This window comes from Pituophis catenifer, unplaced genomic scaffold (assembly GCF_029215685.1).
Source record: "Pituophis catenifer annectens isolate HBS135680 unplaced genomic scaffold, rPitCat1.0.hap2 SCAF_8, whole genome shotgun sequence".
Classification (NCBI taxonomy): Eukaryota; Metazoa; Chordata; class Lepidosauria; order Squamata; family Colubridae; genus Pituophis; species Pituophis catenifer.
Window position 1 is genome coordinate 63,812,232 of NW_027256888.1, and position 17,871 is coordinate 63,830,102.

At 39.8% G+C, this 17,871-nt stretch overlaps 1 protein-coding gene across 1 annotated transcript; it reads left to right on the top strand.

Annotated features, from left to right (window-relative positions):
- Window positions 1–230: 230 nt before the first annotated feature.
- On the top strand, window positions 231–17,317 carry LOC139320675 (alcohol dehydrogenase 1B-like). The gene is made up of 9 exons (XM_070949110.1): window positions 231–308; window positions 1,305–1,406; window positions 2,888–3,026; window positions 4,280–4,367; window positions 4,475–4,685; window positions 5,763–6,026; window positions 8,056–8,191; window positions 10,250–10,388; window positions 17,215–17,317. The coding sequence occupies exons 1-9, from the start codon at window positions 291–293 to the stop codon at window positions 17,261–17,263; spliced, it is 1,146 nt and encodes a 381-aa protein (XP_070805211.1). The 5' UTR covers window positions 231–290; the 3' UTR covers window positions 17,264–17,317.
- Window positions 17,318–17,871: the final 554 nt, after the last annotated feature.

Genomic DNA, 17,871 nt, shown 5'->3' on the forward strand with positions numbered 1-17,871 from the left:
GCAACACAACTCTTGATGCATTACTTCTCCGGTTAATAATATCTATACTGAAGCTAAAAGCTCCTGGTAATCTATGAATTTAATTGCCTAATTGTTTGATATTACAAATCACTCTGATTAAATTAGTCAAAGTAAAGGAGTGGTTAAGTTTGTTGGGTGGAGCTGGGAAAGTACTATAATTAGCTAAAAGGGAAGTAAGCTTTTTGCAATCCATATTTTGAAGGCAAACTGTTTTGCATCAAGTAGAATAGCCTAGAAGAAGTGAAGTGTGTATTACAAAGACAAGGACCATGAGCACTGCAGGGAAAGTAAGTAAACTATTATTTCTTTTAATGGTGATTATTCATTTCTGTGATATACCATATTATAGAATTGTTTCCACTGTGGTTGGCAAATTGCCTGAGACTGATCCTAAAGTTTTCCTCACGCTTGGCACTTTTTTTGTCAGTATCACTCTGAAAAACTCTTACTACATTTAAAACCATTCATCATCCTGGTTGCTCTTCTCTGCACTTTTTCTAGAGTCTCAACTTTTTTTTGGTCACCACACTAGAAAAAAGATGTTGAGACTCTAGAAAAAGTGCATAGAAGAGCAACCTGGATGATTAGGGGACTGGAGGCTAGAACATACGATGAACGGTTACAGGAACTGGGCATGGCTAGTCTAGTGAAGAGAAGGACCAACAATCAACCAATGGAACAGTGCCTTTAGAAGTTGTGGGAGGTTCATCACTGGAGGCTTTCAAGAAGAGACTGGACTGCCATTTGTCAGAAATGGGGGAGGATCTCCTGCTTGGGTGGGAGATTGGAGTTGATGACCTACAAGGTCTCTTCCAACTCTGTTAATCTGTAAATCTGTAATTTCAAAAGTTCATTCTGTCCACAGCACAGAGATAGCGTTGGAGGTGAGAGTCTGTTTGACAAATACAAATCTCACGTACCCATTTACATTTGGTGGACTTAAGCTCAGTCCTTTGGTTCCTGGCTTTTCTTTTTAAAGTAAATCAATCCCATTCTAATTAATTAAACAAGAAACATTTCAATGGCTTGCCAACACATGGAACAGAAAAGAAGTTCTGGAACTACAAAATGTTAACATGGATTATTCCGTAGCATATCTGATTGTAGGAAAAGGGGTTGTCAGAGAAAGGACTTGGTTGGTCAAAACTGAGCTCAACAGTCAGCTACGAAGGAATGGATTTTGGATGCCAGAAGAGTAGGCTTTCCTATAAATGCCTGATTAATCCATGAATTAATGAGTGTCTTCTCTTAGAATAAACCGTCTCTTGCTTCCATTTTCTTAGGTAATCAAATGCAAGGCAGCCGTAATCTGGAAACCTAAAGAACCATTTAGTATTGTGGAAATAGAAGTAGCTCCACCAAAAGCACATGAAGTTCGCATCAAGGTAAAGGAAATAAACCAAAATCCATGTTAATCTAGGTGCAACCATCTCAAATGGGATATGTTGAGGCGTACCATCTAGAATGGTTTCTTCTTTCATGGGAATGAGGGAAAGACCTGAAAGCAAAATGAGACAGATAGAATCCCTTAAGAGCTATGGTGGTGCAGTGGTTAGAATGCAGTACTGCAGGCTATTTCTGCTGACTGCCTGTTGCCAGCAGTTCGGCAATTCAAATCTCACCAGCTCCAGGTTGACTCAGCCTTCCATCCTTCTGAGGTTGGTAAAATGAGGACCCAGATTGTTGGGAGCAGTATGCTGATTCTGTAAACTGTTTAGAGAGGGCTGTAAAGCAGTATAGTGGTATATAAGTCTAAATGCTATTGCTATTGCTTAATCCTGCTTTCTAACGAAATCACAGGCCAAAGTTGATCCCCCCCTTACTTACCTTCCCAAGCCTCCTTTTGGTATGCATACACGTGTGCAGAGTGCACATTTGGTGTGCACTGCACATGCCCGTAAAGCGTGTACACAGTGCACATGCGCAGTCAGCAAACCGATAGCAACCGGATTTCACACTGAGTGCAGGCTCCACTTTTTTTTTTGAGATCAATCAAATATTGATCTGTTAGTTTTAAAAGGAATTGACTGACCGGCTCATCAACTAAACCTGACATTATAAACTGACATAACTGACCCAAAGTCACGCAGCCAGCTGTCACGCCTGAGGCGGGAATATTACCTACAGTCTTCTGGTCTTCAGCCCGGAGCTTTAACCACTAGACCAAATTCTCTCTCTATTTTTGTTATCTCGCTTTTTAAAATGAATGAGGTTTTAGAAGGGATTCTTGTAATCTTTAAATAATTCCAATACTTTTTTTTTTTTAATTAACTGCATTTTTCTATGGGAAGTTACCAATTTTAATCATTGTACTTTTAGCTCTTCCTGAAAATTGAGGTTGAAGGCAGTGGTGAAATGTAAAATTTCTTACTACCGGTTCTGTGGGCGTGGCTTGGTGGGGGGTAATGTGACTGGGTGGGCGTGGTCAACTTTTTTTTTTCATATACATATATACATTTAAAACCATTTTTTCTACAACCTCTTCAGCTGAAGAGGTTGTAAAAAAAATGCTTTTAAAAGGCTCTGACTATCCCAGCTGAGTTGCCTGATCATCAGAGGCTTTTTTTTCTTTTAAAAACATTTTTTTTAACTTTTACAAGCATTTGTAGAAAAAATGCTTTTAAAAGTAAAAAAAAAAAGCCTCTCATGATCGTGGGGCTCAGCTGGGCATGGGGCGGGGGGGGAGACAGGGATTTCTGCTACTGATTCTCCAAACCACCTACCGCCATCACTACTGGATCGGGCGATCCGATCCGCACCGGGAGCATTTCACGCCTGGTTGAAGGGTTTAACGGAGAAATCACATTACTGTAAGTTAAGCCTAAAATAATGTACTCCAATAAGTTATCTTCTGCCTTTGTTCTAGATTTTGGCTAGTGGAATCTGTGGCTCAGATTCCCACATTCTAAAGGGTGTTACAAAGGCAAAGTTTCCTATTATTCTTGGACATGAAGCAGTTGGCTTGGTTGAGAGTGTGGGGGAAGGTATTACCAGTATGAAACCAGGTATGGAAATTGAGTGCAAAACCTTTCCCAGTAAGAATAAAATCAATAAGGTAATTAACGACTAGAAATTAAAAAATTCATACAGGGAGGCCTCGACTTACAACCATTTGTTCAGCGACCAAACAAATGACTGTGTTTCACACTTACGACTGTTGCAGCATCCCCATGAGCACATGATCAAAATTCAGATGCTTGGCAACTGGCATGTTATTTATGATGGTTGCAATGTTCCAGAATCATGTAAATCACCTTTTGTGATCTTCTGACAACCAAAGTCAATGGGGAAGCCAGATTCGCTTAACCATGCTACTAACTTAACAACCATAGTGATTGACTTCTGTGCCAAGAAAGGTCATAAAATGAGGCAAAACTCACTTAACAACTGTCTCGCTTAGCAGGAGAATTTTGGGCTCCATTGTGGTTATAAGTTAGGAGTCCTATTGGAATTCTGAATGAAAATACTAGCAGTAGGTTAGTAACATCTCCTCAACTATATCCTACAATAAACCATAAGCATTATTGTTCCCTCCAGAACTAACAAAATTAGTTTAATAATAATAATAAATAACTTTTTGCTATTAGTTCAGTTTCGATGAGGAGCAGCTAAAGTCTATGACATGTTCATAATCTGCATTATTTAAATCAGGGGCCACAACATTTTGGGCACCAAGGAACAGTTCAGTGGTGGGATTCAAATGTTTTTACTACTGGTTCTGTGGGCGTGGCATGGCTTGGTGGGCGTGACTTGGTGGGCGTGACTTGGTGGGCGTGACAGGGGAAGGATACTGCAAAATCCCCATTTCCTCCCGATCAGCTGGGATTTGGGAGGTAGAGAATAGATGGGGGCAGGGCCAGTCAGAGTGGCATTTACCAGTTCTCCAAACTACTCAAAATTTCCGCTATCGGTTCTCTAGAACTGGTCAGAAACTGCTGAATACCACCTCTGGAGCAGTTCCATGGAGAGTGGTGAACCAGGGAGCATGGTTTCACACACTGCCTGCACATGTGCAGATAGGGCATCGCTCACTTGTGCAGACCGGATCCCTATGGGTCGTGACCAGTATCGGCCCGTAGACTGGTACCAATAAGCAAGACCAGGGATTAAGGACCTTTGGTTTAAGTAACAGAATTCTAAAATCCTATTGTAGCAATATTGAATTAGAGTGGAATTGACTGATTTGCTAGTAAAATACTGCCACTAAGTTGTCTGGAAGTTTCAAGCCCATTGATAATGATCTTTTTCTCATTCTCAGGAGACCAAGTCATTCCGATTTTTCTCCCCCAATGTGGCAAATGCAGTACTTGTCTGCATCCTACAGGCAACCTCTGCAAGATTGATCGGTGAGTTTCTGTTCTGAATTGTGGCACTACTGAACTTTCTTGTCCTGTCTGATAACCCCATGACGGATAATTCTGATTTCCCCTGCCATGTTTTTGAATCTTCACAGTGGGTCTGGATTAATGGAGGATGGCACCAGTAGATTCACTTACAAAGGAACACCACTGCACAATTTTGTTGGTACCAGCACTTTCACAGAATATACTGTGGTACACGAGGATTCGGTTGTCAAAATCGATGCTGCTGCACCTCCTGAAAAAGTGTGTCTTATTAGCTGTGGGTTTTCTACTGGCTATGGTGCTGCCATAAATGCTGCAAAGGTAAGTTTCTGATATCTCCATATTCTAGGTCAGGATAGTGGTTCTGAACCTTTTCTTCATCACGGGCCCACTTTAAATACCTTTTGTGGTCACGGACCATGGTCATGGACCTCCAAGACTTAACTCTAGATTTAAATCATAACATTTCTTCAAGCCTTTGCAGACGCCCTGTGATGGCATCACACCCCCACACAGGTCTGCGGACCACAGGTGGAGAACCACTGTTCTATGACATGTCACATGCAGCTATAGTGCCATATATCTGCTCTTAATGGTTTGACTTCATTTTAATTCTATGATGGAATTAGACATTTCTATAAGTAAAAATGTGGGGGCTGCAGGCCAGTGTACACTTTGTTTGTTTGTTTGTTTCATTAGTTAGTTCATTAGTTGGTTAGTTAGTTTGTCAAACATGTACAAAATAACAGGAATAACATGGAAATTAATACAGTAAATGGGAACAAATAAATGGGGATAGTAGGACAGGGACAGAAGGCATGCTGGTGCGCTTATGTACGCTACTTACAGACCTCTTAGGAATGGGGAGAGGTCAGCAGTAGACAGCTTAAAGTTAAAGTTATGGGGGGTTGAGGATATAACAACAGAGTCAGGTAGTGCATTCCAAGCACTGACCACTCTGTTTCTGAAATCGTATTTTCTGTAATCTAGTTTAGAATGGTTTACCTTGAGTTTGTATCTATTGTGTGCTCATGTATTATTGCGGTTGAAGCTGAAGTAGTCATTGACAGGTAGTACGTTGTAGTTTTGTGTAATTTTGTGTACTACGCTTAGGTCAGACCGTAAGCGGCCTAGTTCTAGGTTGTCCAAGCCTAAGATTTCAAGCATGGGTGCATAAGATATTTTGTTGCAAGCAGAGGAGTGGAATACTCTTCTCATGAAATTCCTTTGGACTTGCTCATTTGTATTAATGTCCGATGGAGATTGAGAGATATTGATGGAAAACAATTTGTCTAGTTAGCCTTGTAGAAAATAGATATTTGTGACTGGTCGCAAAAGAGATTCATTAACCCTGTTAGTACATAACCATAATGCTCCTTTTTTTTTATGCTAACAAAGGTGCGGCCTGGTGCTACCTGTGCTGTTGTTGGACTCGGAGGAGTTGGTCTCTCAGCAGTCATGGGCTGCAAGGAAGCTGGAGCTTCCCGAATCATTGGAGTCGATATCAACAAGGATAAATTCCCCAAGGCTAAAGAAATTGGTGTCACAGACTGTGTCAATCCCAAGGATTACCAGAAACCAGTCAATGAAGTGATCTTTGACTTGACTGGGGGTGACGGAGTAGAATATTCCTTTGAAGCCGTTGGAAAACCTGAAACCATGGTATGTGCATTAAGGTAGTACCACAATGGAAGAACTAAAAGGGACATGGGAAAGAAGTTATCTTTTACTAAAACCTAACATTTCTGTGGGCTTTATTGAAATAATCATTGCAGCAATTGTAGAGTGCTAAGTAACAAAATGCAGCAGGAATTTTATCTGGGGAAACGAGAAATAGGGCCTAGTTACTCTAATTTTACCTCAACAGGGATGGCTGCAGGCAAAGAAACAGCTTACTGTATTTTTTCCGCATCCCATTACATGTAGTCACAGCACATATTGCACCTTTCAATTTGGTAAAGGAGTCATGTGATTAGGAGAGCCAGTTTCAGTGGTGTGATTCAACCGGTTCACACCGGTTCAGGAGAACTGTTTGTTAACTCTTTATGAAGTTCTGCGAATCGGCTCAACAGTCAAGGTGTGCCTGCCTGTCTGCCGATTCCAATAGCTCACACACATCTCAGGCATTCCTGCTCATTTGTAATTAACCAAAGGAAGGAAAAAGAAAAAGAAGAAATAACCACATAGCCATTTCCTCAGCAGAAAAATTCTAGCCCCTTTAAAACTCAAGCTTAATGTGCAAGAGAGGTTTTTTCCCACTTCTCTCTCTCTTCAGTTAATAGCTCTGGCCTGGGGAAGACAACCAAGAACCATTTAACAGGTAAATACTTAGTTGCGATAACAAAACTGCAGGAATGCAGTCAGCATGGAAATTTACAGATCATACAGATTAACAGAGTTGGAAGGGACCTTGAAGGTCAACTAGTCCAATCCCCTGCCCAAGCAGGAAACCCTGCACCATTTCTGGCAAATGGCAGTCCAATCTCTTCGTGAAAGCTTCCAGCAATGAAGCTCCCACAGCTTCTGAAGGAAAGCTGTTTCATTGGTTGATTATTCTCACTGTCAGAAAATTCCTCCTTATTTCTAGGTTTGAATTTTTCCTTGTTCTGGACAGGATAAGGCCAGGGAAGGAGTTTTAAAAATGTTAAAACAGAGCAGGAGTTTCATCTCAGAGTTCTTGTGTCTTTTTAAATACACATTCTAATTAGCAGAATTGATTTTATTAATTTGGAATAGGGTTGCAATGCTCTTTCTATGTTTATGGATTTTGATCCGGCATTTTCAGCATTTAAGAATTAGCTTACAGTATTAGACTGTAAAGATTTCAAATTGTCTTGTAATTGTGTTGCTTGTGTGTGATGCAGCACCCACAACTTCTGAAGGCAAGCTATTCCATTGGTTAATTGGTTCCACCCTTAAGAAATTTCTTCTTAGTCCTAGGTTGTTTCTCTCTTTGGTTAGTTTCCATCCATTCTTTCGTGTTATGCCTTTTGGTGATCTGGAAAATTGTTTGACCCCCTCATTTTTGTAGGAGCCCCTCAAATTTCCTGACAGAACAGTGGAACAACTTATCTTCAGAAATTGTGAATACTCCAACACTGGAAGTTTTAAAGAAGAAATAACCATTTGTCTGAAGTGTTGTGGGGTTTCCTGCCTAAGCAGGGGGTTGGACTAGAAAACCTCCAAGGTCCCTACCAACTCTGTTATTCTATTCTATTCTATTCTATTCTATTCTATTCTATTCTATTCTATTCTATTCTAAATATTGGAATGGTGCTATTTTATTGTGCTATTTTATTGTGAGTTGAACTAAGGAGAAATTTCCTAAGGGTGAGACCAATCAAGTTGGCCACGCCCACCCAGCCACACCCACCCAACTGGGCATTAGTGCAGAGAACCGGTTGTTAAATTATTTGAATCCCATCCCTGGCCAGTTTGGTCTAGTGGTTAAGGCATCATAGTAGATACAGGAGACCATGCAAAAGAGAAATTGAAAACTTTCTTTCTGCAAATTACTTTATGGTAGCTTATCATAGGAAGGCATTGCCAAACAGACCATTTGAGGAGATGTTATTTTTGATACATTTGAAACAATAAAATCCTATTTGAAAGGTCAATGGAAGAATTCTGGTTGGAGTGGTAAACATTGACTTTGACTTGATTCAAGTATATGTCTTTGGATTGACTTTAGCTGGATGCCTTGAATTCTTGCCAAATGAATTATGGAAAGTGCATCACTATAGGAGTACCACCTACAGATTCTAAGATTACCTTGTCTCCAGGAGTTCTCTTCACTGGCCGCACTTGGAAAGGAACTCTATTTGGAGGTAGGGCCCCTATTTGGCTATTAATACAGTCTCTCTCTCTTTTGTACCCTATACTATGGGAGGCTCAATATCACCATATAATATAGCAATAGCACTTAGACTTAAATACCGCTTTACAGTTCTTTACAGCCCTCTCTAAGTAGTTTACCGAGTCAGCATATTGCCCCCAACAATCTAGGTCCTTGTTTTAGGATGGAAGGATGCATGGCTGACTCCACCTTGAGCCTGGCCAGTGGTGGGATGCTGCCGGTTTAACAACTGGTTCAGTGATTGCACACTTTGTGCACACGCGTGCACTTTGCACTGCGCGTGCATGCACAGTTTTACAAATACTAACCTTCTGTGTTACCATTTGGGAGTAACACAGCTGAGATGTGGCAATCCACTCTGCCACGCCAATCAGCTGAGAAGATAAAGCTGTTAGTGTTAAGAATAAATACAATTATTGACCTCCACCCTGAAATAAATGTGGAAGGGGGGAAAAATGAAAATCCCATCTTTGTCAACCTACATTAACCATCCCATCCATCCATTATGCATCATTGACCCATCACAGCAATCCTCACCCCATGCCCCATTAGATGTAGCCTCCTGCCACCAAAAGGTTGTCCCACACTTTACTTGATCTTCTGACACCAAATCATAGAATCAGATGTAGTTCTGCTATTACTTACAAGCAGGGGTGAAATCCAGCAGGTTCTGGCAGCTTCTGGAGAACCAGTAGCGGAAATTTTGAGTAGTTCGGCGAATCGGTAGTAGAAACTTGCTGGTCCCAGATGGGGTGGGAATGGAGATTTTGCAGTATCTTTCCCCTGCCACGCTCACCAAGCCACGCCCACAGAACTGGTAGTAAAAAATTTGGATTTCACCACTGCTCACAAGCCCAATTGCCCTTTAAGAAAAGTTAGAGGAGACCTCTCATCATTTCTCTTACATGGTTGGCTGAACAGCTGGAGGTCATCCAACAACCAGCAGACTGTTGCTTCTCCTGAAACTAGTTACTAAAAGGACCACCAAAGTCCTTTCAAACACAATAGTAAATTTCGTAAATGATTATGTTTAAGTAAAACAGGATCCAGAAACTCTACCAGAATTTCAATATGTCTTGATGTAAATTGGAATATCTGACTGCTTCGAGGGATGTTTTTAAAAACTTAAAAGCTGGAGTAGCAGGGAGAAGAACCTATTAAGTCAAGTAGCAGAGTTTCTGGAAAAAGAGTTTAAACATTTTGCAGTAGAATTTTTCTGGTTCCCTAAAATTGCTATCTTTCAGGATATTATTGTTGCTGGCAAATAACACATTAATCTGTTTTTTTTTTCAAAAAGAAAGCAATATTAGTTGCAGAGGAAGTGAATACTGAGTCTGGGAATTGGGAATATCCCAATTGCCCCTTTCACAGCTCTAATTATTTTTTTTTTAAAGATTCAGAGCACCAATGATTCATCTCCTGCATTATATAAATGAAAATTGTACTGAGAGGCAGAGAAAAAACTCATTATGAAGCTATATTGTTGTTCTAGTGGTGGTACTATTTACTTATTCATATCGACTTTTCTCAATTTAATATTCTCCAGAAATGTTAACTTGAATTCCAGCATTTCTCAGGCAACCTGATCTTTAAAGTCCAACACTTACGGAAAACACTAGGTCAAGGAAGGTTGATTTTCAATGATGGTCCAGTAATCTTTACAAAGGACAGACATGATAATATTATAGATTCCCTAATACAAATATTGAAGCAAGAACTTTAGAATGGGTTGGTTCCTACTCCTTGCCCTCTGAGAACCAGGACTTCAAGAATGAGGAATAGATGGGATCATAGAAATTTGAACAGAGTCCATAGGTTATCCAATACAGGAAAAAGTCTGTAATTTATACTGTAAATTCCTCAATTGATAGCAAACTCCTCAGCTCTGGGATCAGCAGATCATCTAATATCACATGACACCTAGTCCAATCGTATTAAGAGTTTCTGCCTCAAAGAAAAGCTGTAGAAGTGCATTTCAAATGACCTTGTAAAATTAATGCAGTATCTTTATATCCTTTTTTACTTTCAGATTGGAAAAGTAAAGATACAGTTCCTAAATTGGTTTCGGATTTCATGAACAAAAGGTTTAGCCTAGATCCATTAATTACTCACACTTTACCATTTGATAAAATCAATGAAGGTTTTGAGTTGCTTCACTCAGGAAAATGGTAAGACTTCCTTAAAAAAAAATTTCCCCCCAGCTTAAAATGAATAAATACGGTCCAAAAGATAATGAACTGTTTTAAGTACTCACATAATTAAAACTCAAAATTCATATTAAGGAATTGTCTGTTTTGCCAACAGAAACTTTGCAAAATAGCTACATGCCTTGAGTTTCAGGCAAGGTGCCTAAATCCCAGAAAGAAGAAAATTGTACTAAGAGAATTTGGAGAAAATATTACTGACTTTGCTTAGTTGTACAGTTGGGATGATGTAACAGAGGTGATCACGTTGTTGTGGCTGCATGTTGAATTTTTAATTCCACTCGAGAGACGCCCCCCCCATTTCTTATAGAAACTAGATTTAGGTAGGGGTGGGGTGCTGGGTGTTCGCAGAGATTCAGGAGAACCTCTAGCTAAGATTCTGTGCAGTTTGGAGAACCCCCAAATCCCAGTTCTGGCTGGCCCCACCCACCCCGCCCCTCCCAGGAGTCCCCACGTGGCCCATTTTAGATGAAGGTAAGTGAAGGGCATGCGCAGAGGCTCCGGGAGGGCAAAAAACGGGCCTACCAGAAGTTTGGGAAGGCCCGTTTCCGGCCGCCAGAAGGCCTCCAGAGCCTGGGGAGGCCATTTTTGCCCTCCTGGAGACTCGAGGAAAGCCTCCGGAGCCCAGTGAGGACAAAAAGCCCCCCTCCCCACCAGAGCTGTGGAGTCGGGAGATAAATGTTCCGACTCCGACTCCGACTCCGACTCCTCAGTTTTTTGTACTTCCGACTCCGACTCCGACTCCGACTCCCCGACTCCGACTCCTCTGTATTAATATGCGAATGTATTTTATACATTCCTTGAAGGAAAGAAAGGCAACATACATGTCATTACCACAGGACTACTGGCTGGGAAGCCAACAGTCTACTGTATTGAACAGTTTAAGCAAAAGACAAACACAATGAAAACAACAAAGTTTTATTAATTTTTTTTTATTAATTTAATTAATCAAGTTGCTGGATAGTAGCAGCAGGCATAAACATCAGGAACAGGAACTTTACCAGTTCAAAAATACAAACCACATTATTTGGTTGTTTTAGAACAAAAACAAAGCTTATCTATATGAACCAAAAACAAAATCTGTAAAACCTAGAAATGGTTTATATTAATCTTGAAATGTAGTTATAGGCTTAGCAAATGCAAATCAATTCAATGTAGAGTTCTAAGGAAGAGAATTGCCTCTGCCAGATCCTCTTTCATAGAGGCTCTTAAGTCAGACTTTATTATTTTTAGGGCTGAAAATAATCTTTCGACACTGACTTGGGTGGGTGGCATTGCAGTAACTATTCTGGCCACATCACTAACGATCTCTGGATAAACAAGGATGGCTTCTTCAACAGTAAGTTTTGATGAGCGATCATACTTTTCAACTTCTTTTAGTGCTTTATAAAACTCCTGTTGGAATTTTTTTATTTGGACATTTACTGGTTCTGTAACGCTTATGCGACGTCGCTTTCCTTTAGCAACTTCCATTTTGTCTAAGAAGGAATCAAAGTCTAATTCTTCATTTGAAGAAGATGATTCTGAGTTACCACTATTGCTTAAAAGAACTCCATCCTCCTGTGGAGGTATTTCAGGTCGTAATCCCTTCATGCGAACTGCTACATCATAGAGGGCCTTTTTCCCAGTAGCAATCTGTTTACTGTTCAATAAAAGTCGGCTCATTGGGTCGACATAAATAGCCGCTAACAAGATTTCATTTTCCAGCAAAAGACTCTCTCTTTTCATCATTGAAGATGCAATGCCCTCAGCTATTAACCCTCCATTTTTGTTCAGGCGATATAACAGGCTCTTCCATTCCAAGAGGAATTTACCCGGGGTTAGATCATCACATTGCAACCTCTTGGTGACAGTGAAGGGGTGAGAAAGAAGGTTCTCCAGCTCTTTTGTTTGTGTCCACTGGCTTGCAGTTAATGCAAGATTTTCATTGTCCATTTCTTCTATGAAGTCTTTAAGTTCAAGCAAACGCTTCACCATTAAATAAGTGCTTCCCCAGCGAGTTGTTTGATCCAAAATGGCTCCTTTTCCTGCACGTCTTTTCAAAATTGCATCTGTTTTTGGGGCCCTGGCTGCAACAGTTACTTGCCGTAATTTGCCAATTAATGTAGCTGCATGGCGATCTTTTAATCCATCTCTTATGGCAAGTTGCAGTGTATGAACAGCACATCGCATATGATGAATAGTAGCAAGCTTCAATGCTTCTTCAACAAAGTTGTCTAAAAAAATGTCAGCATTCTCTTCAGTTTCTAAACTTTCTCTAATACTTGCAGAGCTGTCTTCCTCTAAGTCTAATATCTGTTTGATACCTTCTTCATCTGCCTTCATCTTCTCAATTGTGCTCAACATGTTAGAAGCGTTATCTGTCACAACACATAAAATCTGTTCCTTTTTAATTTCAAAATCTTCTAGAACACCCTCCACTAACTTCTGAAGGTAATCACTGGTGTGATGTGCCTGAGTGTCCTTTACTCCGAGGGTCCGTGTTATTGTTTTGTTATTTTCATCCACAAATCTAACATTAATAGCGAAATAATTGACTCTGTGACGTGTGCATGCATCCATTTTAAGGAAGACAAAACGTCCTTTCATAACTTTCTGTAGTTCTTCCTTTTTACATTTGGCCTCCTCAATTATAAGTTTCCTTATACTTTCTCTTTCCAGAGAAACACCAAGTTTTTTTGCCATTTCTCCATTTAGGCCTAAAAAGGCTGTCTGTGAAAAGAAGGATAGTGGTACACTATTCTTTACTACCATTTCAATAATGTGGTGTTTGAATTTTTCTGGTGTCATCCTTATGGTAACTTTGTCAGATATAAAGAATTTTCTTATTTGTGATTGTTCTCCAGTAGATTTCTGAACGTTTTTTGTCACAGAAGTAGATGCAATGTTTTCATTGCTATCTTTCTCATTCACGGCTTCTAACACTTTGGGATGAAAACGCTGTAAGTGTCTTTTCAAATTTGATGCTCTTGTAGGTGCATTTTTATCAGGCCCACTGAAACTGCTAATTTTTGCATCACATTGTTTTTCACCATCATCATCTTTTCTAATACATTGGCACACGTAATGTTTTCCATCACTTGATAATGCAAAGTGCTCATAAACAGTAGACTTTGTTGTGTTTGTTGTTAGCAGTCTTTTTGCCATTGTTTAGGATGCCTCTTTCCCTAAAATATAAAATATGTTATACTAACTGGCATATAATTAGATTTTTAATATCAACATACACAGTCTTGTAAGTTGTACGTACATGGCTTTATACAAACAAATAAGCTATATATCCCAGCACTAAACCTAGACATGATTTGTCCTATACAATATAAACACTTACAGTTGAATCCAAGAAGCTGTTCCACCAAGTTCTTCTAAGCCAGTGGTTCTCAACCTTCCTAATGCCGCGACCCTTTAATACAGTTCCTCATGTTGTGGTGACCCCCAACCAGGGGTGGGTTCTAAATTTTTTTACTACCGGTTCTGTGGGCGTGGCTTATTTTGTGGGCATGGCTTGGAGGTTATGTGACTGGGTGGGTGTGGCTAGCTGGTCATGTGACCGGGTGGCCATGGCTATGTGTATAGAGGGCTGAAAAAAGTCATTTCTGACAGGTCCTCGCACTTTTGACTGGTCCTCACACTTATGACCATCCTCACATTTATGCCCGTGCAGCATTTTTAACAACCATGTCACTCATTTCACAACTGCTTCTCTTCACCATGGTGACAAGATAGGGCAAAAACGTAAAATGTGAGGACAGTCGTAAGTTCGAGGACTGGTCAAAAGGGAGAGGACCAGTCAGAAATAACTTTTTCAGCCCTCTGAGTAGTCCATATACATAAAAGGATACAGCAATAGAGAGGGATGAAGGAAGGGAAGGGAAATTAGAGTAGGAGTGAGGGTAAGAGAGGGAGGAAGAGAGGAGGAGAAGGAGAAAGGAAGAGGAAGTAGGGAGGAGAAGAAGAGGGTGAGGAAGAGAAAGTAAGAAGGAAAGAAAAGAGAGAGGTGGTAGGTTTGAGGAGAAAGATTGCTGTACAATAAAAAAGATGAAAGGGAAGAAAGCCAACCCCAAACAAATATAAAGATATTAAGATAAAGAATGAATTGTTAAACTTTAAAGAATAAAAGAGAACAAATATGAATAAATAACAATAATTAGAAACACACATACAAACATACAATGTATTTTCTTTGAACAGAGTATTTGGCCGGTTCATAAATTTAAACAGTGTTTAGTCATTTCAATTAAATTTACAATTTCTATATTTCCTTTTTGCCATATTTATTCCTCATCTATTTTTGTAAAAAACCAATATTACCCTTCATCCTCATCTCTAATCTTAATCAAATTCAATTTTTCCCTTCTATTCTATATTATACCCCTTCCCATTGTCATCTATTTTTATATCCATCCTCACATTGGTTAATTATGTAATATTACAGTTGTTTAATATGAATTCAACATTTTAATATAAATCAATTAGTTATATAACTACCTTTTTTGTATATTAATCAATATGAACATGAATATTCCAATTATTTCCATGCAATCCAATTTCTTACAAATCAATTAATTATATTTACCAATAATAATAAACCAAATAATTTCCCCCATATATTCCTCCAAACCACAACTTAACCATTTCTGCTTTCAACACAATATACAATTAATAGTATCTCAATTATTACAATTCCCTAGTTAAATAGAGCTTTTTTTCTTTTGTGTTTTAAAATCTCCTTTTTTCCCTAAATTTCCCGTTGTTTGCACCTACCTTTTTTGGTGAGGAAAAAGAAAAGAAATCTGCCTGCCTAATTTTCTAACATGCAAAGCCAACAGCCTGCTTTACTTTCTCTTTCGTTTTTCAGTATAGCTAGGGGGGGAAAAATCTGCAGTCTTTCCAAGCAAGCAAAAGAGCACTGAGCAAAACAGCTCAGAGCAAATCAGCTGGGGGTCGGGAGCCGATCTAATCAAGGGCTAATTAGCCTATGCTGAAGCTCCGTGGGCCAATAAAATTACAAAAAAACCACCGAACCATTTGTTAAATTGCTGGGTCGCCCGCCCCTCGCCCACCACTATTTATTGGCAATAAATAGTGGTGCGGAGGGGCGGGGCAAGCCAGCAATTTAACAAACGGTTGGGCTGCACCACTGGCTCTAGGGCGGCCCTTTGAAGCCCCGTGGCAAGAATTTAAACAGTTTTTTTTCCTCTAGCCATCGGAGGCAGCAATAGATTGGGAGTGGGCGGGGTAAACGAACGGCCAGCGATCCAACAGAGCAGAGAGTGAGGGTGAGTGAAGGCATGGGGGGGGCAGAGAGGGCTTTGGCGACTCCTGTGAAATGGCCGTTCGACCCCCAAAGGGGTCGCGACCGCCAGGTTGAGAACCGCTGTTCTAAGCTCTTCTAGCAGAGAGAGGTAGTTGGGCAGAAGCTGCTGCCTTCTCCTTTTTGTGTGCTGATCTGCTGCTGAAGATAGGGCAGTGGGAGGATCCAGGAAGGGGCATTTATTATAAAACATGATTTCCCTAGTAGAATCCCATAGTCATGTTTAAAGTTTAAGCTAACAATCAGAGTTTACAAGTTTTTATAGCCTTAGCTGAATGACAGCAGTTTTTCCAATGGTTTACAGCTTCAGTCTTGAACTATTGACCCTCCATTCCCTTCACTTATGCAAGTGTCTCTAGTCCTGCAAAAAACATATTTACTTAATCCCTTATCAGTGAGAGGCTAGGTTACCCATGGGCGCTGCGTTCCCTGTAACAGCAGAACACAACACTATGGAAAGTATAAGTATTGCCACTCCTAATTGTGCGTTGCGTGCCTTATAGTGAAGCACATGAAAAGCATGCTTCTTCACGGTCACTTAACGTGTTCATTTTGCGGTTACGTGAGGCACTGCATGCATTGGTCTTTATTCTTACAGTAGAGAAGTCATTAATTATAACTTTTTGTGAATTGGGACATTTAAACTTGCTTTTTTTAAAATTCCAATCTAAATTTAGTAGGAGTCGGAGTCGGTGCATTGTTTGCCGACTCCGACTCCGACTCCAGGTACCCAAAATTTCCTCCGACTCCGACTCCTCGACTCCGACTCCGACTCCGACTCCACAGCACTGCTCCCCACCATGGTGCAGGAGGCCGACTAGGCCACACAGCAACCGGGCAGAGAACCTCTTGCTAAAATTTTTTGAAGCCCACCCCTGGATTTAGGCTACAGTTTTCAAATAGTTGCCATTTTATTGTGAGAAATTGATTTTGCCTCCATTTTAATTATATTAGCTATTCTGAAAATTTTGGCTGAAGATGAAATTACCAGCATAAGGTGGTAATCAATTGAAATCAATGCTGTTAATTATCTAAAAGATTAAGAAATCTCACAGGCAAGACAGATGCTTCCGCATACTTGTGTGAACATTTGCACCACCAAATTATTTTTTCCTCATACTTTCTATCAGAAGTCTTCTGTTGTTATCAGGGCTGTCTTTTATACTGTACAAAAAAGCTGAGTAGCGGAGTGCCTCATTTGCAAAAGAGAATTCAGATTTCTCTGTGTTATTAATTCCTCCACAGAAATAATGGCATGTTAGAAAGTTTTAATTTTGGCAGAATCCATCCATTTTCCTGTTTTTTTCACCCTCTCTTTAATCTGCCTTGAAAGTTCTTACAATATTAATCTATTGATAAAAATAGTCATGAACTGTTATTATCAATGGCCTTACTTAAAGTCTAAATAAAATTTCTTGACTTTGCTAAGAAAAGAAATAACCACATTTAAATATAAACTGTTTTCTGATGTTTCAGCATCCGCTGCGTCCTGACGTTTAAAGGCTCTGATGCAGAAGAAAAATAGAAAACTACCATTTCTGTCTCTGAAATCCACCAGAAATGCATTATGCAGCATATATACTTCAATAAGCCAGTCAACAGAAACAGAATTATTTCTTTTCGTTCTATCTCTTTTCTCCCCATTCTGGTTCATGTGTTATTATTACTGCTGAATTTACCTGCAAGGATGACAACCCTGGAATTAAGGCAGTCCCACATGAAAGTAAAGATTAGGCAAAATATAGTTATAAACATGCTTAACCTTCCTGTGTTTTGTACACTTTCCCTATTTCATCATCTTCTTCCCCCCCCCCCTCTCATGATTGGTTAATTATGTGCCCCTAAAAGACAGGGGATTTCTAAAATTGTGTGCATGTGTGCTCATGACCTTTTTTCTCACAAATTATTTTCACAACATAGACGAATAGATAAATGCAAGGCCAATGCATAAGATTCAGTGGCTTTTATGGGTAGGGAAACAGGTGTCGTCTGGTGCTTTGTTGAAGTTTTAACTCATCCTATTCTCCCTAAACTGGGGTAAAAATTAGAGAGGAGATTATCAGAGTATTAAGCTATATTTTTCAGTCTGTTTGCAAAGATGAATTAAGTTCAGAGAGATGTTTCTTTTGGGCT

What these genes read in the sequence shown, in the direction of transcription:
- LOC139320675 (XM_070949110.1), top strand. An exon ending in TATTACCAGTATGAAACCAG is followed by an intron (nt 3,027 to 4,279) that starts GTATGGAAATTG and finishes TCTCATTCTCAG; the next exon opens with GAGACCAAGTCATTCCGATT. An exon ending in TTGGAAAACCTGAAACCATG is followed by an intron (nt 6,027 to 8,055) that starts GTATGTGCATTA and finishes GATTGACTTTAG; the next exon opens with CTGGATGCCTTGAATTCTTG.